The sequence below is a fragment of the Mixophyes fleayi genome, chromosome 7, assembly GCF_038048845.1.
Source record: "Mixophyes fleayi isolate aMixFle1 chromosome 7, aMixFle1.hap1, whole genome shotgun sequence".
Lineage (NCBI taxonomy): Eukaryota > Metazoa > Chordata > Amphibia > Anura > Limnodynastidae > Mixophyes > Mixophyes fleayi.
In genome coordinates this window covers 113,553,707-113,581,665 of record NC_134408.1, presented here as the reverse complement: position 1 = coordinate 113,581,665, position 27,959 = coordinate 113,553,707, and the positions used below count along the sequence as shown (strand labels likewise).

The 27,959-nt window shown below is 41.7% G+C and overlaps 1 protein-coding gene across 2 annotated transcripts in view; it reads right to left on the bottom strand.

The window, feature by feature from the left end:
* DRC11 (dynein regulatory complex subunit 11) overlaps window positions 1–25,282 on the bottom strand; it is a 126,192-nt gene extending 100,910 nt beyond the window's left edge. The window contains exons 1-3 of one of the 2 annotated variants that reach the window (XM_075180392.1): window positions 25,231–25,282; window positions 6,286–6,613; window positions 3,729–3,848 (exon numbers count right to left, since the gene is read on the bottom strand). In XM_075180392.1, coding sequence (XP_075036493.1) covers window positions 3,729–3,848; window positions 6,286–6,600 — 435 coding nt within the window. In that variant the 5' untranslated portion in view covers window positions 6,601–6,613; window positions 25,231–25,282. Of the gene's footprint in view, window positions 1–3,728; window positions 3,849–6,285; window positions 6,614–21,451; window positions 22,362–25,230 lie in introns of those variants that run through there. The other variant, XM_075180391.1, reaches the window with a different exon arrangement.
* Between the last annotated feature and the right edge of the window lie 2,677 nt (window positions 25,283–27,959).

Here is a 27,959-nt window from a genome sequence, read left to right as displayed (position 1 = left end):
TAAATTGTTCCACCCAGGGCAATTTAGGGGGGGGGGGGGTTAGGCCCTCCCTCCTTTTTGATATCTAAGGCTGCCGGCGGCTGCATACTGTGTGCAGGTCTGCTCTGACTGGCAGGGACAGTGTGCTGCCCGGTTTAAAACACAGTCAGAGCAGCCAGGTAGCACATTGTCCCTGCCTGTCACTGCCGAACGGACCTGCACATAGTGTGCACCCCCAGCAGCAAGCCCCTGCTAGAGGGGGGGCGATTGCCCCGATCGCACCCCCCCCCCCCCCCGGATCCGCCACTGTCCTTAAGTCTGGAGTAGACATACCAATGTACCTAGTTTGCAGAGCAGTGCAAAGATACTAATTGATAAGATTAGATAAATGCACAGCAATGGTCTATTTCTAGAGGTGCTCCTTACTTTTCAGAAGGGTACACAGTCATTTTCACTCTGCAAAAATAGTAGATTTTTGCACCAGCTGTGGGTACTAACATCCTATACTTTTAATGGTATGCATTTTCAACCATAGGAGTAATTTAGGAGGAAAACTGAAACATTTAATTCAATGAAATTGATGGTACTTAAGTGGTGCGATTTTGGACTTGTGTAGTTTACACTTTTTCACAACGCGCCTCTTCAGATCTTTCTAGGCGCACTTCTAGCTTGCGGAAGCGTGCACCCTGAAGGTGGAGTGTATAGCCCCATCAGTCCAAAAGCAGTGACTTGCTGTGGGCATTAAGTGTACTTCATAAATGAGGTTCTGTGTGCTTTTAAACAATAATGTTTTATTTATACAGCATTATTCTCCCAAAGAGGAGCAAGAAGATCCACTCAAATTTCAGTAAAGTAAAACACTGACATTACTCCTCTGGGGTCACAACCTTTTCGGTTTACAGTGACCCCTCTCATGTTCTAACATGTATTCTGTAGTATATCTGCTTTAACATCCTCAACCCCCCCATCCTCTGTTCTAAACATTAAGTCTCTCTTGTTTATATTTAGACTTAATGATTTATGGTAAGGATTGAATATTTTATGACATATCCATTTGTGTGAGCTATTAAGCAGTAATATTTATAGTTCATAGGGTGCGGTAGCAGCTTCATTCAACCACATTTGTTTCTGGTGTGACATATTGTTGTATTGGGCTATTGTTGCTCTTGTTTGGCTTCATGTCTATATTTTTGTAAGTATAAAGTGTAGCCTCCCTTGTGTTTAAACTATTTTAGCTAGCAAGAGAGTCCAACTATCCAGATGACTGCAATTAATATGGAATTCATGATTTGCCCTAAACGACACTAATACCGCAGAATATACTCATAATGAATTTAATAAATCTCAGAAACAGAGGTCCACAATTCTAAAACAATGCGGTTAAAGTAAATAGTGTGTACGTCTTTTGTTAATTCCAACTGGTTGTGTAATGAAAATAGCATTAGTTGCAGAGAGGCAGAGGCTAGTAAGCGGCTTTGTAGTTCACCAAGAACTGGAAGGTCACTGGGGCATATTCAATTGTCTGCGGTTTCCGCCGCGGAAAAACTATAACCGGTATTACGGTAATAGTAAGCCAGATTTCAGCTCGCAGCTCCCTGAGCCGCGAGCTGAAATCCAGCGAGAAAAGTACCGTGATACCAGTATTTACGCGCACTATTACCGTAATGATGGTAATAGTGCGCGGGGCGCGTTACTTTTGGCTGTAACGCCAACAATTGAATATGCCCCAGAAAGTGGGATTCCTATTCATAACATGGAAATAGCAAACGCTGATATTGTATAGAGGCTGCCTAACATTGTGGGTGATGTAGTCCTACAACAATTATTGTGATGTAGTGCTGGGGGTTGTCCAGGAATTGCTGTCAATTTAAACCAAATCTTGTGTGAAATCGCTCTGTGTATATCCAGAAAGTGAGCACGCATATGTGCTTATGCAAAATGCCTGAATCTGGCACTTATGCCCACCTGTGCCTGGAGAGGCAGGATGTGGGAGGGAAGGGGCATTCTGACATTGGCCGAGTACAGTATAGGCGTGTTTTTATGCAATGGCGGCTCATACAGACCTGCAAAAACATACATATACGCTTGTTAGGAGGTGTATCTTTTGTACCTGAAAAAAGTAAGCGGGGCAGCATGGTGGCTAAGTGGTTAGCACTTCTGCCTTACAGACCATGGCCTTATCTGTGTGGAGTTTGTATGTTCTCCCCGTGTTTGCGTGGGTTTCCTCCAGGTGCTCCGGTTTCCTCCCACACTCCAAAAAACAGACTAGTAGGTTAATTGGCTGCTATCAAATTGACCCTAGTCTGTATTTCTGTCTGTCTGTGTGTGTGTGTGAGGGAATTTAGACTGTAAGCTCCAATGGGACAGGGACTGATGTGAGTGAGTTCTCTGTACAGCGCTGCAGAATAAGTGGCAATATATAAATGAATGATGATGATGATGAAATACTTGCTAATGATGATGGCTGAAATACGCTATTTTTTTAGCTCTTTTTTGAGCATACTTGCCTATCCTACTGGAATGTCAAGGAGACTCCTGAATCTCAGGTAGATCTCCCGGACCCCCAGGAGAGCTGGTCTTTCTACCGGACCCAGAGCCGGATTTAGACCTCATGGGGCCCTAGGCAAGATACTGGTTTGGGGCCCCCTCCCTTAAAAAAATCCATAGCACTATAGTTTTTTAGCATAACATATACCCCTCAGGGGCTGGCTGGCCCATTTTTAAAGGGTGGTCTCACCGCCGGCCCTGGGAGGGCCCTCTGGGGACCGCTGGGCCCTAGGCAATTGCCTAGGTTGCATAGTGGTAAATCCGGCCCTGACCGGACCCCACCCACTTCCTATTAACAGCGAATTCCGTCACTTTGGTCACGACCCCGTGGCCAAATTCCGCAAACACGGGGCCAAAGTGATGCAATGTGATGTGTTACACCCCCTCTGCTCTTGACCTCAGAGGGGATAATAAAAAAAAAGGTAAGTATATTTTAGAGCAATTTACGCTCATTTTGCAGCCACTCGGCATCAGCCCCACAATGTTTATTTTTCAATGATTCAGATTTCTGATACAACCATATTATGATCTGAGCAAAGTTAATGTTACGTGGCAGTCTCGGTTTTTAGTTTCAAAATGATAGGAGCAATAGATATACAAATAATAGTTTTACTAATGGAATGTGGGGAGAGCACTGCAAATGATTCTGCCCTGCATAACAACGTCTCACTAGGTCACTTTACTATTCTAAGGCAGCCACCAAAATCCCATCTATGCATCTGTTAGTGTTTGCAATATCTGATTTTTACAGCCAGTGGATTTATAGAACTGAGGACTCAGCAGGGAATAGTTTTTTTTTAAATTCATCCCTGTGTTCTCATGGGATTGTGTAACACTTTGTACCGGCAAGCTCCAAAGGAGGATCCCACGCATCTCTCTCACGCCTGCTTAATCCAATGTATTACTATGAAAGATGGGTTCAACAGGCAGTGCCTGGTGGCTGGGAGAGACCAAGCTGAAGATACAGCTAAATTGGCTCTGTACACCATTGTTTTTGCCCCGGATAAAATCACGTCGTAAGACACCTATTATAACCATATTAAACCTTCTCCTGCATAATAAACAAGAGCAGGTTTTTATTTCTTTCCCAGTAGGAATCATGACCCTTTATGAAGAAAACAAAAGCCACCACCAAATTAGAAGATCTGTCAGTGTAGAGATGGGGGACATGTGATTAACCCATTCACTCCCCTCCACCCTACCATTCCAGCATCTTTAGCTCCATTGCGCTCCAAAATCTGGGACAGGATTCGTTCACGATCCTTTAGCACTTTCATTTTTTCCTTGATGAAGTATCTTGGAATTGGAATCTCCAAACTTTCCTGGGGGAAAAAAAAGCACAATTTACTGTAACATAAAATGAAAAATGTAGAGATCGCAATAGAAGTAAACAATTGTTATTCTACTTTATAATATGAGTGACACTCAATCAAGGTTTTAGGCACGTAGCAAACTCACACCTTGGACAGCATCGGTTCGCTAAGTGGTAGTGCAGGTCATGCACCTTATGACCTACTCTCCTGGAATGACCGGAAGACTCCTGAATTTTGGGTAGATTTCCTAAACCATAGGAGAGCAGGCCTTTCTCCCGGATCCCGCAACTAAGCAACCCATCCTCTCCACCCAAACTATTGTATTGTTAGAGGCTTCTTCAATAGATTTGACAGGTGAGCTATCAGAGACCAGAGAGATTTTGGAAAGTGGAAGAGAACAATGGCAGCATTACTGAATCGTAAACCTTGCAAGCAGACTTACTAGCCCGTCACAGAAACTAGATGAGACCTTATAAGTAAACTTTTACACATTCATACAAAGGGAATATAAAAATGTTAACATAAAGTATTATACTATTCCCTTAATTTTAGCATAATTACATAGGGATGTTATACTATTTTTTTTAACAATTATACTATGATATATAGAGATACAGTTTTATAATATTATATATAGTATTATAAATGTATACTGCTATAATATTGTAGGAACGTATATCTGTATTATTATAACTGTGCACTACTATAATAATAGATGAATGCAGTAACCTAATAGCATATCACTACAATACTGTAATAAATATAGGTATGCAATAATAAACTATTATTATCTTAAATTGTAATACTAATATTAGGATGCTATCTTATTCTACTTTAACTATACACTTACAATTACATAGGGATGTAGCACTGTACTAAAGCTGCTGAAAGCATTAATACAGAAATGTAGACATTGTTGGCAGCGGATTATAACAATTTTTCCAGCCAGGTCTGGGAAATTTTCAGCTTTCCGTCATTTTATTATTCCTTTGTGTATACCCAGGTAGCTTTTAAATCATACACTTTATTACATCTGTTTCACAAATACGGAAGAAAGTGCATTAAAAACCTGCCACCTCCACCCAGCCACATATGTTAAAATTGTGTATTCTGCTTTCTAAAAAAAAAAATATAGATGAGGCTGAATACTTTGGTGCTCTGCTAACCTCCGCTGGCCATCTGTTAATTAGAATCATAATATGGAAATTCCTCTTCTGGGTGAATTTGTCCTAAATGTGCAATTGAAAGATTGAAGAGGTAGGCAACGTTTGTCTCTTCAGCTTCAATGGAGTTAAATGCAGGTATTATTGTTGGACTGCTAGTCATATCTAAATCACAGATATTTTAGAACAATTTTAAAGCCAAGTGGATTTTTTTTCTAAGTTAATAAGGAAAACAATGCTGACATATTGCAGACTGAATTCTGCGTGAATGGAGTTTAGCATGCAAGGCTTATGATTCATCAATCATATGATAGTACATTTAGTACTTTGTAGAAGTAACACTTAGTTAAAAGAAAATGTCACTTTCACATTGCAGCCCCGGTAATATCCTGGGTTTATGACCCCGGGATGACTGAGCCTCACACCCCGACAAATTCCCGGGTCTGGCCTGGTCTCCCTGGCAACATCACAAGAGGAGCTTTGATTGGCTCCTCTTGTGATGTTAAAAAGTTAAAAAAAAAATTAATAGGTTTTGGTGAGACCCGGTTTTTCAACCCGGGTCTCACTGTTCAGACTGGCATCTATCCGGGTAGGGCCCGAAAATAATCCTGCAAAAGTCCCGGGTTCAATTCCAGGATCATCCGACCCGGGTAGATGCAGGGGACCCTTACACACTCAGGGCTAGATTTACTAAGCTGCGGGTTTGAAAAAGTGGGGATGTTGCCTACAGCAACCAATCGGATTCTAGCTGTCATTTTGTAGGAGGTACTAAATAAATGAAAACTAGAATCTGATTGGTTGCTATAGGCAACATCCCCACTTTTTCAAACCCGCAGCTTAGTAAATCTAGCCCTCAGTCTCAACCCGGGTTGCCGGGGCTTCCCCTGGGCAAAAACCTGGGATTTTGAGGCAGTGTGAACGGGGTACTAATGTAATCTTACTTTCTTTATCGCTACAACTTTCAATACAATTGTTTCCTATGTTAATGATCCCCTTATTGATACATATGTTAAAGCTTATCTAACTATTGACTTAAATGAAATATTAAAGCATAGCCTTACAAATAATAAGCATAATTTAAATGGTAGGAAAGTATAAGTATGCATACTTGAAATTTACTCAGATTTATGCTGCCAGCTATCTGGATTAGAGAACAGTGGCAGTAAACAAAACAGATGTATAGCAGTAAAAAGACATGGTTAGATTCCAAAGCAGTAAAAAGTTATGGGTAGCCCACATTGACCTACATTTGACCTCAGTGAAAGCATGTCAGTAATACTCACAGGTCCCATCTTCAGATCTTGCAATATGTCATCAAAGTATTGAAATTCGGAGATCTCCAGCTCCACCAGCTCGTTCTTCAACTCTAAAATCCGTCCCATGACTCCATCCAGAACCAGCCTGATCACACGTCTCTTTTGTGGATGTGTTATCTGATCATAGGCTAACTCCAGGTTGTGAAAGATCTGCAGGTATCGGATATAAAATGTCCCAAGCTGCTGCGCAGCTGCCATGCGATCCTTCTCAGGTTTGGGTGGCACAACTGGCATCTCCTGCTGGAGTAGTTGGTGCAGTCCTTGTTGAGCTTCCACCCACATCTTGTTGTAGAATCTATAGAAGGAAGATGTGTGATGTAAGTAAGAATGTGCACTGACAATACCACCAGCTTCACAGAACACCTACAGGATTGAAGAACCAGTACTGTACCCCACCATTCTGCTGGCGATTGTATACCAGGACTGCACGGTATGCAAAAGAGTAGGTAAGATAAGGGCTGGAATGAAAGGATGGAAGTCTCAGAGTTATCAACATTTTCTTGCATTTGGGGTATACTCATTCTGCAAGATAAATAAAATAAAAAGTAAGAGGACTGCCCTAAAGAATTGTGAATAAGTATTAAAAAAGCAATAGTCGCAACTCATTTACAATGATAAAATACATATTTATAAATACACCTTAAAATATATATATTGTTTGTAACAACACACATATAACATGTGATATATAATAATTTCTTTAGAAATGATCTCTATAAGACCGAGGGGTATATTTACTAAGTGCAGGTTTAAAAAAGTAGAGATGTTGCCTATGGCAACCAATCAGATTCTCGTTATCATTTTGTAGAATGCACTAAATAAATCACTATAATCTGATTGGTTGCTATAGGCAACATCTCCACTTTTTCACATCCGCAGTTTAGTAAATATACCCCTGAGTCTTAAAACACTGGAAACCGCCATTGCATGACATTATGACATATGTGGTAAGTTGGAGACATTACATCTTTATTTATTGCATTATGCTTTCTCCGTGGAAAGCCTAATTTACAAAACAAAAGTGAATTTTTATACAATATTTATCTCAGTCTTTTAAGACTGTCTTATAGAGATAATTTCTAAACAGATTATTGTATATCACATGTTATTTGTTTGTTATTACAAACAATAAATATATTTTAAGGAGTATTAATAAATGTGTATTTTACTGTAAAGGAGCTGTGACAACTGCTTTTGTTCAGAGTATCAATACTTATTAATAGCTCTATAGCGCAGTCCTCATACATTTTATTTTATTTATCTTCACATTTTCTCATGTGTGAGGTTTAGCACAAACCTCTGAGGACAGCATCTTAAGATCTGTTAGTACTGACTCATAATTATATTGAATAACTAGCGCCTAAGGGAATTTTCTGCCACACACTTGTTGGTGTTGCAGTTAATCTGATTTTTGTTACAGTATAGAATATGCTGGGTAGTTGTTTTCTATCATTCTGCATGATATTTATACATTTTACTTTATTACATGTTTGCTCATGTAAAATTTGTTGGTTAGCAAAAAAAAAACAAAAAAAAAACATGGCACGGTCTCTTTATTTATTTAATTTTTCACATTCATGACATTTTTGGGTCAATATTGGATCACACCTTATCTGGAGCTAATGCTTGATGACATGTAAAAATCTATGGGGCATATTCAATTAGTTTCCGGGATCGCGGCTTCGCGCGGCCACGCACATAAAGTGCAATTACGGTACCGCCACATCGCAAATTTCCCTTCACAGCTCTATGGGATGCGAAGGGAAAGCTGCGTGTAGCGGTATCGGGAAGGAGGCGGCCATGCGTAGCCACGATCACTGAAGTGCAAAATTCCTTGGTTTTGCACCTCTGAGCCTAGATGGTCTGCCCAGGTCACAGCAAAGTGCACGTCCACTCTCTATTCTCCGGAGTTGCCTCCGCAAACTAAAAGTGCGCCCAGGTTTGCGAAGAGAGGAAACAATTCTTAATCAGTGTACTGTGCATAAGTGTTAACATACATCAATTTCAAGCTCCCACCGCTTTAGAAAAACCCCACCTAAAATACTGCTCGGTTTAGTCTCATCCATTTCTTAAATTAATCATGAGAGTCAGGGGATATCGGGACATTGGGACTACCTTTATTGCATTTACATGTGGCAAGTTTGCTTATATTGGGCAAAGTTCAAGATAGGTGCAAAGGAAAGGATTTACGTCTCCAAAATGTAGTGTGTAACCTTACATTTCCTCAATAAATGGTTTACACGAAGACCAGTGTACAGTTCCTGAATTTTACTGTTGAGTCACAATCTTGGTCAGCTCACAGCTGGTGCAAACATCAAGTCCTTGTGCGGAGTGGAACTGCCTGTGCACTGTCATCTTGCTGCACAAACCAATGTGCTTTGGCTGAAATCTAGGAGCATTTGCAAAAACTAAGGCGCACAGCACCACCAAAGAGGATTTTGCACTGCAACTTGGTTATTTTGTTGTAAAGGAGGCCCCCAGTCTACTAAACTATTCAAGGATATAGGAGGATGGCAGGTCCACTTTAAGCTCTAAAATTCATTATATTACTATACAGTTCACTATAGTAAAACCACTATTAACATAGGCTCTAAATCTTATAGTAAACTGAGTAATAATAGTTTTTAATAGCTTTATTCAATGTCTACAATGTGTTATACGACAGTAACAAATGGCTCCTCTGTACTGTACGTTTTTGAAACTTGAGCAGGTTAATAGTGAGGTTACTGTTGATGGCAATGGGACTATGTGATATCATACAACCCAAAAGTTAATCTCTGCATCAAAATCCAAACCCAGTTCTAGGGGCTGCTCATGTTTTACCAGAAGTCTTCTCCTATCTACCAGTGAGGTGTCCTGGCATTCATACAGCATGAGTCATTATATACATATGTATCATCTCTCATGGCAGATTAAATGTTGTTATGGAAGCCATAAAAACTATCACCATCAACACCCATACAACCTAGAATTTACATTTTTGCTTTTGTACTCAGATTATAAGCAAATACTAATCTGTGCAGCGTAGGCACTTTTTCGCACAATATATCCACTTATCCTGGATAAGTGAATGCTGTATTCTGTTTCTAAAGACTGGGTATACAGAAGAATAGGGTAATATTATGGCATTGTCTTATTGAGTTCACTGGGTGCACATGGCAGCTGCAAATCTCTGAACTCAATAGAGGGGGTGGATGAAAGGGTTAGGGGTGCCAGGCGTCCTATGTTGAGGTGGGGCTCAGAATGCATATATGTAATGGGCTCCTAATCACCATGGTGCCCGCTTTGTTCAGGGATAATAGTGATGTTGGCACAAATTCAGCTTAGAAGGTCTTTGGGCAGCTTTAATAGGCAGACTGCTCACCCTGCCAAATTCCTTCGTATTTATGCTGGTAAGACTCACGTTCGTTTCACCTTAACATTTCCTGGCAGATGCAGCCTCCTCATGTGCTTCTGGGTAATTTTTTAAATGTGTGGTTGCCTGGCAAGACATACAAGACTCTGCCTACAAGGCTAATACCACAGTACTATTTACTGATAGCCACAACAGTTTCATCTTGCTTAATGTATAAGTTACAAATACCTTAATTCAATGTAATCAAGTATTTTACAAGTGTAACGAATGTGCAAAAAGACACAGGCTGCAGTAATAAAAAACATCTGTGACCACAAACCCCAGCAGGTGTTTTATTACTGATTTATTTAAAGACACACTGGGGGGAAGTCAGCTCTGCGCAAAGTGCTGCCGGAATATCCGCCAAGAGACTCCGACTCGATGTCCGTCATGTAATCTTTGTTCAGTTTTACTCATCTCATAGAAGTGCAAGGGAAAATGAGTGAAGATTTAGTAATCGGTACGCATAGGAGCACATCACTCAAGGCTCCTGTATCTCTTCGCAGTTAAGTGTCAAAATGCAAAAGTTGGAAACCTAATATAAATGCTCTTTCTTGATGGCATGCTCCAACTTTTGATTGCGCCCGGTTTTACATGAAGTACGTGAATTTGTAGGCCAAGATAGTGGCATCTATGTGCGGAGGAGGCTAGGTGCGCAAACGTTTCCACCGGATGAGAGAAGAAGTTGGGGATCTAAGGCATTCTTTGTTTTTGCACTGGAGTACAGAAACAAGATTATACTTTTTGGGTTAGTATTACTTACATGAGTTAAAGGGGTGGTGGGGTCATTAACCTGAGGAACGGAGGTAAGTAGACCAGCAGGTGGTGGGATACTTGTTTCATTCGGAAGAACAGTTAATCATGAAGTTACAGCTGGCTGTAAACTGCACCATACCAAACATCAGGATTGGCCTGTGTGTAGCCAGTTTAATATAGACACAATGATGAAAAACTAAAAAATAATTCAGAAGTCCAGATTAAGATTCTCGGGGACATCCAGCCTTATCCACTCGACAAAAAGATTTGCATTTTGCACCAGTTCCGAGCTGGTGGTCTTTTGGTTCCATTATGTGCTTTTAATGGGACCTCTTTAGCGCCTGCATGCTGCACTTCAGTGGACAATTACATTTCCAAGTTCACTTCAAGCAATGTTAAAAGAATCCTCACATTCAGAAAATTACCACATATAATGAAGACAGTTCTGATGTCTCCTCTATCTCTTATAACTAAGCCATAAATGGTGCTAAACCAGGTAGTATTTTAGGAGACAAATAGAACAGTTTATTTTATTGATATAAGTGGCACTAAAGAGGTAGAAGTTTGAAGTTTCATGTGAGTTACCCTTTTGCACCATGTGCACATGGATGTAGGCTGGGCTTGCACCTGACCTCCGGTATAATCACTGGCATATCTCAGTGAACATTCTGCACCAATACTGACCTTAGAATCTAAGAACAGACCATTCTATTGGCTAAACCATCACATCTCTAGGAATTGGTGACATTGTGAATCCTGCCTCAGTGATGGTGCCACCAGTGTAGTGAATTCATAGGTTTCATTCTGAGGAATATTGGTTAAATGAATGCTTCACTGGTAAAATACAGTGGGTGCACTTTAACAGATCCTTATACAAGAGTTTAGCCATGGCTCTGGCCATTTTGCTATGCATGGTCAGAGCTGCTTAGCACTTATAAATGCGTGACCAAAGTCACTTCAGGACTTTTTCCCACTGTGGGTGCATTGGCCTTCACATAAAACCACATTACCGACACCTCAAACCAGGTTGTAACAATGGCCCAGCACCAAAACTAGCACTGCAGACTCTTGCAAACTAAGCTACAGTTACAATTTTAGACCAATGACCTGTCTCCATTACCTGAAGGGATTCTACAATGCAGTTCCATAGTAGAATGTCACCTTGTTCAGTAAATGGCACAGTGCAAGCAATACCATTGTCACAGCAACACTCCAATACTGCATACACCCTCCAAAGTAGCACATCTACGTCACTACACTGGTGTGGCACATAGTTCATAATCCTAATGGCCGTTAATACAAATACTTACATTTGACCAGTCACCTACGCACAGATAAGTTGCCATTTTAAAGCCTGAACCAATATTCAGCCCATCAATTCACTAGAAACTAATACTTATTGATGTAACTAGATCCCAGTGAATTAATTGGCTGAATATTGCCTCATACCAGAAAATGGGAGCCTCTACTGTGTGTAGGTGACAGCAACAGGAAAAAATGGTTAAAACAAACCTAGTGAATACAACAGATTAAATAAAAAGCTAATGAAAAAGTACAATATGGGAACACTAGTTTATTTGCAAAATGTCCTATTGCATCTCAACAAATCTACTTTGTTCACTTGCTGCACATATTAAGGCTCACTAACAACTGTTCAAAACTGGAAATCTGCTGCGCAAATGCTATTTTGTGATGTCACACATTAACTTTTGCACAAGTGCGCCCGAGTTTCAAATGGACATGCAGGCCCAAATGATGGAATTTGCAAGGGAGCAAAATGTTGAACATATCGATGGCTGGAGATGGCCATATCTTGATAAATATGAATTTCGGAGGCAGGATGGGATTATTCAACTGAGCTGGCAAGTCACATTTAGGGAGTGGATTCATGTTATATGGATGGGAGCACAGCATTTTTTCCATCTAAAGGAACTGACTTTTCCGCCTGCTCAAAACGACAAGCAATGCAAATTGATACAAAAACACACAAAATTGATACATGTAATGAAGACAGTTCACATGACCCTTACTCACATAATTAATTTAAGACATAAAAGCAGCTAAACTGAGCAATATTTTAAAAAGAGAAGTGTGTAAGGCAGTGGTTCCCAAACTTTTGCCGTTCGCGGCACCCTTTAGAGTCTCCAAATTTTTTCAAGGCACCCCTCCAATATAATTATTGAGCAGTCCTGTTTTAGAAGTAGTTGGGTCAAATAATTGTAATAAGTATTTAGGTCAGGACAGAAATACTTATTTAGTTGTATGCAAAAATGCCCCCTCTGCATCCAGACACACTGCCCCCTCTGCATCCAGACACACTGCCCCCTCTGCATCCAGACACACTGCCCTCTCTCACGCTGTCCCCCTCCTCTGCCCTCTCTCACGCTGTCCCCTCCTCTGCCCTCTGTCACGCTGTCACTCTCCTGCTGTCACCCTCCTCTGCCTTGCTGTCACTCTCCTGCTGTCACCCTCCTCTGCCTCTTCTCTGCCCCGCTGTCACCCTCCTCTGCCTCTCCTCTGCCCCGCTGTCACCCTCCTCTGCCTCTTCTCTGCCCCGCTGTCACTCTCCTGCTGTCACCCTCCTCTGCCTCTTCTCTGCCCCGCTGTCACTCTCCTGTTGTCACCCTCCTCTGCCTCTTCTCTGCCCCGCTGTCACTCTCCTGCTGTCACCCTCCTCTGCCTCTTCTCTGCCCCGCTGTCACGATCCCTCTAACTCCTCTGCCGCGGGCCAGCCATATAAAAAAAAAAAGAAAGAACACAGTAACTTACCAATCCGCCGGGCGCCGGGACCCAGCAGCCTCCTCTCTCCCGCAGCAGCTGTCACTGAATATCGACGTCAGTGGCAGCTGCTGCGGGAGAGAGGAGTCTACTGGGTCCCGGCGCCCGGCGGATTGGTAAGTTACTGTGTTCTTTCTTTTTTTTTTTTATATGGCTGGCCCGCGGCACCCCAGTGACAGCGCCGCGGCACCCCTGGGAGCCGCGGCGCACAGTTTGGGAACCGACGGTGTAATGAATAAAGGTGATGGTTCTAAAGTGGAAGTAGGTTGGGCTTGAGTTGACATCTTTGCTGTTTTCATCATCCGTATTTTCCGTAGCACTCACAAATCCACAAATACAAGTCTATTCCCCTGTACAGGGGGTTTCCAAAGATAGTAAGTGAACATTCTCCATGAAATATGCTGGGTGGAAAATTAGGTGCAAGTCTGCATTTTGGGCAATTCAGAAATGAGTCTTATTAATGGTGAGACAACCTGGCACAGCCGCTTTTACTGAACTGAGATGGATTTTATGAGCATAACTAAGCACTAGCAGATTACGGATTTTCCCTGTCTCTGATTTCTGACGGAAGAACACAAAGGCATTTAGAAAAACTTGACTTAAAAAGAAGTAACGAAAAACCACAGGGTGGGGAGGAAAGAGCCTCAGATGTGGGATTCCCAGCCAGGCCGGGAATGTTCAGCTCAGCGCGTTCTCCTAATTCTTTTATGAATGCACCTGCTCTCACATAGACTTGTGAAGTAGACACAGTGATCTATACTCTGCTGATGCTCCAGACACCATTTGATCCTGTCATAGGGTGATATTTAAACACTTAACACTTATTAAAGGGGAAGCATTATCCCCACCCACTGAATAGAAATCAAAAAAATATTAATGCACTGTTAGTTCTCTAAATGTCAAGAGTAACATTATTTCTATCTCATATTTATTATCCATTCTATACCATTAGAAGTTACACTTTGGGGGGAATTCAACTCCCCCCGAATTAGCGCAGCATTAAATCTATTACGGCTATTACGGTAAATTTAACCCGGCTTTCTGCTTGCAGATCCCTGAGCTGAGAGCAAAAAGCCAGCGTTGAATCTAACGTAATAACGGTAATAGTGCGCAGGCCATGTTACTTTTTACAGTAACGCAACCACCTTAATTCCCCCTTTGTATGTGATACTGCACACTGTGCTGGCCATACTGGTAGCAGATCTGCTTCTATAAAGAGAGTTGATGTGATTTGCACCTGGATCGGTGCAATCTGCAACCTCCTCCTATCTGTCGTTCCCCTCACCCATCTATCCCCACTTCAATACATCTTAAAAGTGTCGATAAGACAGATCTTCCACATCCACTGCGATACTCTGCAAATCCACGCATTGGCTCCAAATATCCTCCAGAATACAATTCAAATTACTACCTGTCCCCTACAAAGCCCACAGCAACAACACCCCTTCATACAACTCAAACCTTATTTCAAATTATTATCGTTCGCGCCTTCTTACGTCTTCCAGTAGCCGGCACCTCGCCTTCTATCCGATAACCAACTCTCACTCCTCACTGATCAGACTCCCCGTCAGCCTTCATATCATCTTTAAGTGCCTACCATACTCCCTATGCTACCTATACCACACACACTGGTACACCCTCGCTACTGTCACAATTTCCTTTCTGAGCCACACTCGCCCTTCATGTCTCAGCTGTGCATCTATCCCACTAGACTGTAAGTTGCTGGCAGCACGGTGGCTCAGTGGTCAGCACTTCTGCCTCACATCACTGGGGTCATGAGTTCAATTCCTGATCGTGGCCTTATCTGTGAGGAGTTTATATGCTCTCTCCATGCTTGCATGGGTTTCCTGCGGGTGCTCCGGTTTGCTCCCACACTCCAAAAACATACTGGTAGGTTAATTGTCTGCTAACAAATTGATTCTAGTGTGTGTGTGTGTGTGTGTGTGTGTGTGTGTGTGTGTGTGTGTGTGTGTGTGTGTGTGTGTGTGTGTGTTAGGGAATTTAGACTATAAGCCGACTATAAGCCCCAATGGGGCAGGGACTTATGCGAAATCAGTGGCGCTATATAAATAAATGGTGATGATGATGATGAGCAGGGCCCTTCCTACCTTTGTTAACACATCTGCATTTATTTTATCTACCTTGTATGTTCCTGTTTTATGTATGCCTCTTCTATGCTGTCTGTCAAGGTGGAGCAGTGTGATGCTTTACAAATCAGTAACAGTAATACTGGTAATGATAAAAGTGTGCCTAGACTTCCACCAGGATGCATTTATTTTACTGTATGGAGTAAGACACTGGTACACTTCATTTTCTAAGCAGTGAAGTAACCAGATTTGAGATTGAAATGATTAGAAATAGGATAAAGGGGTGGAGAAGGTGCATTTACAAGGGTGTCCTCTCCATGCGGAGGGCCGCATGGCAATTCCCACTCTGTGAAAGGACTTGAATTTTGGACATGGTCAGAGCTGGCAGCGATCTGGTCCCATTCTATACTTTTAATGGGACATCATTTTGCATCCACTTGTTTTAGTTTGGCAGAAACATTTTTCCAAAGGTGAGCCCTCCCCCAACAGCGCATTGGTGACTACTCCATGCCGGTGATTTTCCTAAGGCTCGCTGTTTCTTTAACAGCCCTATATAAAAACCAGGGAAAAGGGGAGGACTGAGCAGGAGGACCAATCACAAGAGAATGCGCCTAGTGATAAATGGTCCCCATCACACAAACCCTTTACCGCCATTTAAAGATAGTGATCTTTATTTGCCAGTTCTGGATTATAGGGAGGGGAGGGGGGGGGCAGCTTAGCAGAAATAATAATTAAATATAAATATAGAAATAATATATATAGCAATAATTAAAAAAAATGGGTATCTTCCCTCTCTCCCCAAATCCACAACTGCCCCATTTCTAGACATTTTTTGGAACTGGCAAAATCAATTTATCCATCTCTAATTAATGTAAAGCCTGTTTGGCATGTCCATGTTGCACTACTACAAAGAAATGCATTTCCAAGCGCAGCCCGAGCAATGAAATCTAAAGCTTGATACACAAATCCCGACCACTTACTTAGTGAAGCGTTTCACAGTGAATCACATCATCATGTCCCCCCATCCCCAATGCGTGATACTGCAGATTGCTGCAATGCACTGCTGGGGCAGGTCCACACTGCGACCACGCACCTTCATCCGTCACCACGGTCTCACCCCAGCGGGGAGTCCTAATAAGTTGACAGGTATCGTTAAAGGGCCAAGCATGTGTCTCCTGAAATGTATCCGGTTGCATATCACTGCTATACGTGGTCACTCGAGGTTCCTAAAGCTCCCTCCACTTTTCTTCTCCCTTCTACTCTGCTCCCCATGAAACAGATGTCTGAGCAGAAAGTAAAGTAGTCCAGTCTGCAGTTGGAAAGGAGATGGGTATAGACCAGTGTTGGCTAACATGTGACACTCCAGGCGTTGTGAAACTACAAGTCCCAGCATTCCCGTCCAGCAATAAGCTGCTATATATCGGCAAAGCATGCTGGGACTTGTCGTTTCACAACACCTGGAGTGTCACAGGTTAGCCAACACTGGTATAGACAGAGGTGGGGTAGAATTTTTTTAGCATAGGTTGTTTCACTGCTGTTTGTAGCTGGCCCTGTAACAGAATGTACTGAAAGCCTTTCAGTACACATTTTCTATTTCAATATATTTATTTATAAGTTAACTACATTAGATAAATCAAATGAGAAAGCTTTAAAAATGCGGTTAGTGTGCCTTTAATCTGACATGTGAAAAGATTGTGCGAAATATTTCAAGACTAATAGTGACAATGCTGTGTCTACTGTCCACTATGCGAGAATACTACCATAGACATCTATTAACATTTAATTCACTCAGCATTAAAATATTACAATAAGCCAATTGAATTACCATGTACTTAGTGTGAACACAGAGTGTGTGTGTATATATATATATATATATATATATATATATATATATATATCTTATGTATTCATCTCTGGCCCCTACAGCAATAAAGGAATAATAAGTACCTCTGCATCGCTGCCTGTTATAACCCACAGAAAGAAGCTGTTTAACAGTGAGTGCCCTAACGATCCATAATTTATCCAGGTTAGACATAATACAAGGCTTATATCCAGGGAAGATTAGTCATAAATGCTTAATCTACTGATTCTCACCTATTAAACAAATCTGGCGTATCGAGGAATGGCTGCGATATAATGAGGCAGAACGCTCCTTATCGCTACACACATTTCACCTTTAAAAATAACTCTGGCAAATCTCTCTCGGTCTTCACTGAATTAATGGGTGCAGCATGCGTCCCGTGTTCAAATCTCCTCATTCCCGTGAAAGATGGGAGAAGTGGCAAGTCTTACGGAGAAATAACCAGCATGAAGGGCAATGAACTTATTAAAAGCCCCATTGAGGAGCCTGGCTGCAGCACATTAGATCCTCAAATGCCCAGAGAGTCTACTGGACGATTTTGCTCACTGGAACATAATGTTTTTAGATGGTCTGATAAAGTGGATCCGATAAGAGAACTGAGAATTTGTCAGTGTGACTCTATAAATCACACCTGCAACGCACACTAGACTGGGAAATCTGTGCTATGAAAGTGAATACACTCACCACTTGCAGTCATGTGGAGAATATAATGTGATAAATTATATGCTATTTTATTTCCTGACATGAATGTAACCAACCTGTTAAACGGAGGTCTTGCGTTTGATGCAATCTGCTCATATACAAAGTGAAATATCTGTTATTTGGCATTTCACTCAGCCAGCAAGGTCTAGTGACTGGGTTTATAGTGGTCACCCTGCGCATTCAGTTATATATATCTGAGTGACAGTGTGAATTACTACTGCCAGAATAATAACAATGTAAAATGTATCACCTGCTTATTTGTAACGATAATTATAAGATCATGCACCTTTGAATTTGTCAATCTGTTTGCTGATTGGTTACATTTATAACATAGTGAATAATTGCATTTTAGGCTAGCCATACTCAGATCCAGTCATTTCCCTGTAACTGAAGTGATTGGTTTTCCATTGCTTAAGCCACCAAAGTAGTCTCATTCTTTAATATAAAGATTCCAAACGTGCGAGATAAATAATTGTTACTTAAGGGACCGATTTTAAATACCACACATCAATTTGATCTGATTGTTTCACTGATGACTAACAGAAATTTTGAGTGTTGTACGAGCAATCTGGTCCTCCAAGTAGTGCATAGTTGCCTAGTCTCCCGGAATATCCGGGAGACTCCCGAATTTTTAGGAGTTCTCCCGGACTCCCGAGAGAGCAGGCAAAAATCCCGGATCCAGCTTTCGGCGTTGTCGAAGATGGGGGGGGCGTGGCTAAACGTGCCATTGCGGCCCCGCCCCCTGCTGCGATTGACTAAAACTGCCTGAGATTGTTAGGGAGCGGAGCACCGTGCATGGCCACGCCCCCCTCGACGGACCCCCTCCCGGAAAGCTGCCTGCAAAAGTAGGCAAGTATGAAGTAGTGTGCAAAGTAGCTGATTGATTTTGAGAGCTATCTGTTCCCAATGCAAAAGTGTTACTAAAGCGGACGGGTTGCTATGGAACAGTTGTGACATAATCATGGTTTTCTCCATAAAGAGGTGACCCAACTTAGGTTTGCCAGCAAATAGAGATAACTTGTAACAGTGATCTAATGGTACCTGGTATGCCAGCTAGCTTTAAATCACTATTATAAGTGCTGTGGTGAAGGGGACATCTGGAAAGGCCCCTTGTTCAACAAAAAGAAAAAAAAAATCAATGATTTGATTGTATTCAGTGAAAAATTGTCATCAAATAGCAATTGGACATAAGCTGACTGTATGGTGTGTATTTTAGCAGTGCAATTAGAGTTCAATGATCCTACAAGTGCCCTAAATGGTGCATGCACTTAAATGTTTGTCTCCTCTGTTAGATCAATACTGTAAATGTATACAAAGTAATTACTCATATTTGACAATCTGATTAAGACATTAGAGGATTGTTAAAAATGCAGTTGTAATAGGAATATCTCAGTTTTGATGTGGTTGTACACAAATGTAATTGTAAAATTGGAAACAAAAAATACAGCCAAAAGCAGGAAATATTTTCCTGCATCCAGAAAAATGTATACGCTTTGGGCCTCAATTAGAGTTGGACATACGCCAGTTTTAGGGCATCCATCACTAAATGAAGCCTATCGCGATTTTGCTGGTCGAATTATTGTTTTGACAAAAAATGCTGTCATCACTCTGTGATTCTAAAAAAAAAACCAATGATCCCTATTACATTCCAATCAAGAATTTCAGTCAGCCAAGGGCTACAATTATGTGTGTGTTAATTGGCTAACTGCTCTAATTGGACATCATGATAACGTTAAAATATACTGTACATGAAATTATAACAAACAAATCTGTCAAAAAAACAGGGAGGAGCTGGGGGCCGCAGGGGAAGGCTCGGAAAGCCACATGTGGACCTAGGGTCGCCTGCTGCCCATCACTAGTATAAATGCACCATAGTGCTATAGCTATAAATGTGAAAATATAAAAAATATAAAATTTAAATGACAAAAATAATACTAATTTTAAATCTGTCCAGCTGTCAGACCATGGAATTTTTTGGACAGCCATATCCCAGAAAAACATCTCTAGACATTATAATATATTTTAAATAGCATTTGGCTTCCTGAACATATATTAAAAACTTGGACAGCATTTATAAATATATATAATCTCAGTTTTCCCAAAAAGTAATTATTTGCCATGGCTGCTGCATTATGTCAAGTTTCAAAATTGCACCATCCATGGGGTAGATTTATCAAATCTTCTAAAATGGAAAAATGGAGGTATTGCCAATTGCAAACATCATCATTAGCTAATTATATAGCGCCACTAATTCTGCAGCGCTGTACAGAGAACACACTCACATCAGCCCCTGCCCCATTGGGGATTACAGTCTAAATTCCCTAACACACACACACACAGACAGACAGACAGAGACAAGGGTCAATTTGATAGCAGTCAATTAACCTACCAGTTTGTTTTTGGCGTGTGGGAGGAAACCAGAGCACCCGGAGGATACCCATACAAATATGGCGAGAACATACAAGCTGCACACAGCTATGGCCATGGTCAGAAATCGAACTCATGACCCCAGTGCTGTAAGGCATACTTGCCAACTCTCCCTGAATGTCAGGGAGACTCCCTGAAATAGGGGTGGTCTCTCTCACTTCCTGAAGAGTCTGGCATTCTCCCTGATGCTGAGCCAGTACAAGACGTGGTTGGCTTCGCCATCTGTGGCATGATGACACAGTAAAATTGTGTCCTATGTCCATGTATTGATGCCTATGGAGGTGGCCATTTTCATGGAGACGAAGATTTAATCAAAGACTGACAGGTAAGACAACATGACTTCAGTAATGGAGACAGAAATGTAAAAGACACTTCAGTCTCTAGAGAATCATTAGCTGCTTTTCTTTAACACATAGTTGCCTACTCTCACGGAATGTCCAGGAGACTCCCGCATTTCTGGGAAGGCTCCCGGGAGAGCAGGGCAACCTCCTGGTCCTCACCCCCACAAAAGATAATTGGTGGGGGCGGGGCTTAATAACGCAAAAATTGTGTCATCTTAGCCCCCTGCTGTAGTTGGCCAAAATTGTGACAATCGTTCAGGGGGCGCGCCAAAATGATGCAATTCGTCAAGCCCTGCCCCTGCACACCCACCTCCCCAAGGATCTCCCTTAAGCCAACGAGGAAAAGTTGGCAAGTACGCTGTAAGGCTGAAGTGCTAACCAATAAGCCACTGTGCTGTTTATTCTAGAAAATGAAAGCTATGATCTGATTGGTTGCTATGGGCAACACCTCTATTTTTTTAGAAGGTTTGATATATCTACCCCATCATATATAATTATATAATCTGCTACAAATTTTGCGTTCTATATTAATGTCTCCTACAAATCCTTGGTTTACATAAAAAAAAAGTATCTAAATTAGTCTCATAACTGGAAGCCTTGCAACAAAAACATGTTTACTGGAAAGCTATGAAATATTACACAACTAGTTTTTCAGCAAAACAGGTGATAATCAGAACAACTAATTACTATTAAATACTCCATATAGTTTTCTTTCAAGTTTGCATATATTAAAAAAAAGACTTTAAGTTACTGTTAGAATATAGGGATAGTCAAAACTTGTACTTACATGTTAGACATTACTTCTGCGAAAAAATGTTTTTTGTTTCCAGCAATAAAACTCCCTCTAATATCTGGTAGTGGACAAAACAAAAGCAGTAAATTAAACAGGGGTGTGTACCCCTATTCCCTGGTGAGGGTTGCATCCATTCCTTCATTGATTAATACCAATACAGCAGCAGAGAAGTGGGTCTGTCATGTCTGTGCTTCTGAAGTCTGTTTGTTTGGTTGCTAAGGTGAGACATTAACCACTAGCATCTGCAGGTACACAGGACATAGCATAGAGCAGATCAAACCTCTGTCCTTTGCAATTAGAAAGGTAGTTTAACACATTGGTGTAGATGGCAGCCAGGAGTGTTTTCTACAGCTGATATTGCTGAGTGATATTAATAATTTGAGGGATTTTAGGTTGGAAGTGCCCAGGAACGTGCCATTATTAAGGCCTGTACATTAGGGTCATCATTACATTTTCTAGGTTTGGAGGATTTTCTTTTAATTTCTATGTGTAGATGTGTTGTAGAATGAAAGTCACAAATGTGTCACCAGTAGATAACGATAAACCGGTTTAGTATCATGTATAAAGTGTGGATTAGGGTGATGTAATGACTAGGAGGGGGCCATAATGGTATGCAGTTGATAAGGGATATACATGTGATAGAGGAATGTTTATGTGGATGATGCAGGGTGTGATGCTGATAAAGACTAATCATGCATTCTGCACGCACATACAAAGAGGCTACAGGCTATGTGCAATAAATAAGCAGAGTGTGAGATCATGTAGAAGGCGGTAGGTGTTGCATGAGGAGCAGTCTACCCTGCACAGACCTGTCCCCGAGGTCAGCCGCCCCTTGGATACGGTTTATTTACACTACCGTATACTTGCATGTACAGCCTACAGCAACAAGATGCTGCGCATGCGCTATTGCCCGACAGTCGTTGCCAAGGAGATCTGGCCACAACGAGGTTTAAAGCGTCTTAGGGAGCGAGCACTGATGAGACTGACTGGGTCCTAAAGTCTGTTCTCACCATTCGCCAGAGCGATGTTGCTACTTGCTACTCAATCTAGCAGTGCATATTTATTATACCCGCCGATGTAGGTGCACATATACTATACGTTCTTATTACTATGCCAGCAGTGGTGGGTGCACATATACCAGACGTTATTATTACTATGCCAGCAGTGGTGGGTGCACATATACCAGGCATTCTTATTACTATGCCAGCAAGGTGGGTGCACATATACCAGGCATTCTTATTACTATGCCAGCAAGGTGGGTGCACATATACCAGACGTTCTTATTACTATGCCAGCAGTGGTGGGTGCACATATACCAGACGTTATTATTACTATGCCAGCAAGGTGGGTGTCCATATACCAGGCATTCTTATTACTATGCCAGCAAGGTGGGTGTCCATATACCAGGCATTCTTATTACTATGCCAGCAAGGTGGGTGCACATATACCAGACGTTCTTATTACTATGCCAGCAGTGGTGGGTGCACATATACCAGACGTTATTATTACTATGCCAGCAAGGTGGGTGCACATATACCAGGCATTCTTATTACTATGCCAGCAAGGTGGGTGTCCACATATACCAGGCATTCTTATTACTATGCCAGCAAGGTGGGTGTCCATATACCAGGCATTCTTATTACTATGCCAGCAGAGGTTGGTGTCCATATACCAGGCAATCTTATTACTATGCCAGCAGAGGTTGGTGTTCATATATCAGGCAATCTTATTACTATGCCAGCAAAGGTGGGTGCACATATACCAGATGTTCTTATTACAATGCCAGCAGAGGTTGGTGTCCGTATACCAAACATTCTTATTACTATGCCAGCAGAGGGTGTTCATATACCAGGCATTCTTATTACTAGTGCGGCAATGAGGGGGGGCTCTTGTCAGTGTCAATATGCCTCACACCCTACACAAACTGATGATTGATGTTGGACAGCACAGTGGCTAAGTTGTTAGCACTTCTGCCTTACAGCACTGGGGTCATATGTTCAATTCCCTACCATGGCCTTATTTGTGAGGTGTTTGTATGTTCTCCCCGTGTTTGCGTGGGTTTCCTCCGGGTGCTCCGGTTTCCTCCCACACTCCCATAAACGTACTGGTAGGTTAATTGGCTGCTAATAAATTGACCCTAGTCTGTACGTCTCTGTCTGTGTGTGTGTGTGTGTTAAAGAATTTAGACTGTAAGCCCCAATGGGGCAGGGACTGACAGGAGTGAGTACTCTGTACAGCGCTGCGGAATTAGTGCCGCTATATAAATAAATGGTGATGATGATGATAATGATTGATGCAGGCCAATACTGTGGTCCACAGGGGACTGAGGTCCAAGGATGCAATGGGATCACTGCGGGTGCCCATAGCATGTACACGGTGTTCTCTGAGCTTGTCCTTGAGGTGATGCTTAAAGTCCTGCCACCTGTGTGAAATGTTCAAAGTGAAGAATGTTGCAATGTATACTATCAAAAACAAGTTTAAAATACTTGTACAGTCATTCATATAGATAAAAATGTATAAGGCCTGAATGTCACACAATAATCATTTTAAAGACTTAAAACAGGTTGTATTGAAAGCTTGATAATTTAAAAATTTCTATATTTATGAAAGGTTTTGCACATAGTCTTCCCATGCTCAACTTTTTTATTACAGTATTAGAAGAAGTCTACTATGTATGCAGAGCACAATATAATCAATAATAACAAAAAATTACGTTTGATTACCGTTTCTTGACCTCAGTTACAGACCTCCTAATTGGAGTCACAGCATTGACCTGCACAGTGATGTCTTCCCAAATGCGATGTTTAGCTGGGGCATATAGCTGCCGGTTGGTATTATGCAACCTCTCCACCATCAGCTCCACAAGTACCTCCACCTCACGTTGGGCTGCCTACGCTTTATGGAGGAGGAGGACAATTGGTTCTGGCCAGTCGTCTCCTCTTCAGAAGGCTTGTTGTCCAAGTCAAGATCACAAAATGACAAGGCACAATGCTTGCCTTCTCCAGCTTTATATAGTGTCCTCAGAGGCATTCTGCTATTGGTTGTGTTTAGCCTAGACATTTAAACCGTAATTGCTTGATTATGGCTCATTATTGTAATTAAATGGACAGGTGAGAGGAAATCAGACATTTTAGATATGGTATAGGAGGGATCCACGACTGATATACCTACACCCACATGTGAGAGCAAATCAGTGAGGAGAATGTTGAAAAGTTTCTTTCACTTTCAAACATGCGGGCTGCTATCTTCTCGCGTATGGATCTGCGGCCCTAACTAGAGTTATGGACGACTTTCTAGGTCCAGCTGCTCGTTACCTAGTAACTAGCAGAAATATGCTTCTTACAGTGCAGCAAGCCAGAAGATTAGGCATAGGCTGGGACCAGACCCCATCGTCCAGTTACAGTGGAAATGGAATGACATGCGAAGGCCACAGCCCCAGCTACTAGCTAATCTGAGGGATGAAATTGTAAGGTGTAAGTTCTCAATTGGGAAAAAAAACATTACCATATTACAATTTGATCTATACCAGTGTAGAAGAAAAAGTATTGTATTTAGTAATGTGGCGTGTAATAACCTCCATTGTTAGACTCACATATAGCACTCATGGACACCCTTTGATTTTTCTCAGGAGTCTGTGAATGCCTAAGTTCATGGATATCCACAGGAACAGAAAAGGCAGGGCAATGATCCAAGGTACAAACATAAACAGGCTCAGAAACATTAATGACCAGCAAGGAAAGCTGGAAGAGCAGGTATATGTGTTAGAGACTTACCTGACCCTTGCTCCTTTTCTCGATCGCAGCCGCTGCTCTGTTCTACCGGGTGGGCAGCGCACGGCTGCGATCATGTGACACAGAGTCTGGGATTTTGAATTCCCTTCTCCTATATCCTGCATGCTCTGACACACAGTCTGTGTCAGAGCAACAAGTTACAACTTGGCGTCTGGCTCTATGTATCCTATGCTGCTTTCTGGTGTTCCTCCGTGTATGACCTCTGGCTTGTTGGACCGCTGCTTCTGTACTACTCTACCACCTGTGGTCCCGTGAATCCGACCTGGCTATCCATATTGACTATACTGCTGCCTGCGCTCCTGTGTATCCGACCCGGCTATCCATATTGACTACTCTGCTACCTGTGCTCCTGGGTATCCAAACCGGCTATTCATACTGATTACTGTGCTCCCGTGTATCCGACCCGATTATTATTACTCTCCATTCCACTGTCTGAGTATCAGTGTAACCGACCCATCGACTCTCCTGAATGTGGTATCTCTTCAGTGTATTTGACCCGGTATTCCACTGGGACGTGATAGGATTCTCGTGTATGTGCTGTACTACATCAGCTAAATAATCCTGCTGTTCTGTACTATTATACCGCCACAGAGTCTGCTCTCCGGATCCCTCATCTTTAGCCTCTCATCTATTACGTCAGGGGGCTAACCTAAGGGCCGCGACCTGCGGGCCTCCAGCAGCAAAACCCATCCCACCTTGCAGCGGTTCTTGGTGAAGACTGGAGGATCCGTTAGACTCCATGCCTTGGGAAGGCCTGCGATAACACTGACTATTAGGAGTCTCCCTTGAGATGTAACACTATGAGACCCTCAGGTGTGGGTGATTAACTAGCTGTGCTAGTTAACCCCTGATAGTGGGAAAAGACAGAACAGCAGCACCTCTGGTGTTCCACAGGTACTGCAGGGTAACATAACAACAGAGTCCAAAATAGTCCCAGAGGCAGATCATAACATTTGCACTGTATTTTGAGTAAAATCGCTCTGCGCATGCCCAGAACTGGACCCTAAGCCAGTGAACACAGCAACATACAACTCATCTTTGAGCACCAAGTGCCCTTACTACAGCCTATGATTTCATGGCTGGAACGGGGAGTGCATCTAGTCATTGTACAGTAAAGGTATGCCAAGCTCGATCGCACGCAGCAACGTCCAAGTCAAGCTTTGGGCATCTCAAAGGTGTGTGTTTTTCTGTCATGCCACTTGCACCGTCAACAGGTCGGGTGTAAGTGCCGAACATGTGTTTGCAATCAGGAGGAACTATAAATATGCATTTTATGTACAGTAGATATTAAGACCATTTTAATAAATGTATTTTATGGCAGAATAATTTTTTTTTGTCATTAATAACTATGTTATTAACAGGTGATATTAAATGATTTTATTGTTTTTCTGTGCGTCCTTTTGGAACTTTATATGCCACATATGAATTGAACGTATCCTGCAGTGTATTTTCTGTTGGAACAGAGCAGACCTAGGGGTATATTTACTAAGCTGTGGGATTGAAAAAGTGGGGATGTTGCCTATAGCAACCAATCAGATTCTAGCTTTCATTTCTTTAGTACCTTTTACAAAATGATAGCTAGAATCTGATTGATTGCTATAGGCAACATCCCCACTTTTTCAAACCCGCAGCTTAGTAAATCTAGCCCCTAGACTTGTATTCAACAACAGATGTAGCCTTACATCCGCTCCTTGTTGAATACGGATGAGCGAACGACCGATTTATGTTCGGTTTTCCAAAAAAAAAAAAGCACAATACATTTCTTTTGCTTGCCTTAATTAATCAGTCCCCATATGTTTATATCTAAAGTTTGGTAGTCTCTAAATTTGGAAATGACCAATTAGCATGCTTCCCTGGATAGACCTTAAAGGACCAAATCATTTAATTTGGAGGACCTAATTTGGATAAGAAAGACAGACTAAATAAGGACATTACTTTAAAAAGCATTATTGATACCCTAGTAGCCTGAGATAAAACTATTAGCCTCGCCCAAGAATCTGTTTATCTATCTATCTATCTATCTATCTATCTATCTATCTATCTATCTATCTATCTATCTTAATCAGTGTCTTAGTTTAAAGACTTTGGGCTAGATTTACTAAGCTGCGGGTTTGAAAAAGTGGGGATGTTGCCTATAGCAACCAATCAGATTCTAGCTTTCATTTATTTAGTACATTCTACAAAATGACAGCTAGAATCTGATTGGTTGCTATAGGTAACATCCCCACTTTTTCAAACCCGCAGCTTAGTAAATCTAGCCCTTTGACCACTATTACCCCTGTCCCATCTCATTTCCTTTGTGTTTGTTCACATTATTATACCATGTATTACTATCCTTATTCACGTCACTACAGAGTAATGAAAGTTCAATTCAAGAGGGGTATTTTATTTTAAATGTTTGTACTGCTAACTACCATGTCACAAGGTTTTTAATATTGTTCCTAATTTCTGGCTGCTAACACCATCCTGCATAGACAATGAAGGATTTATAAACAAAGATATAGAGAGAGAACTTTTGCCAGAAGGCTGGATGGAATTTATATCTGCAAGTGATACTTCTCGCGGGGACAGTTACTTTTCGCTTGCGTTGTCCAAGCATGATACCTTTCATAAAATGCAGGGGGTAATAATATTTTTTATCACTGCGATAAGCAGCGATAGAAAAAATTAGTTATCACCAGAATCGAGCATATAATGATAAATAGAACCCA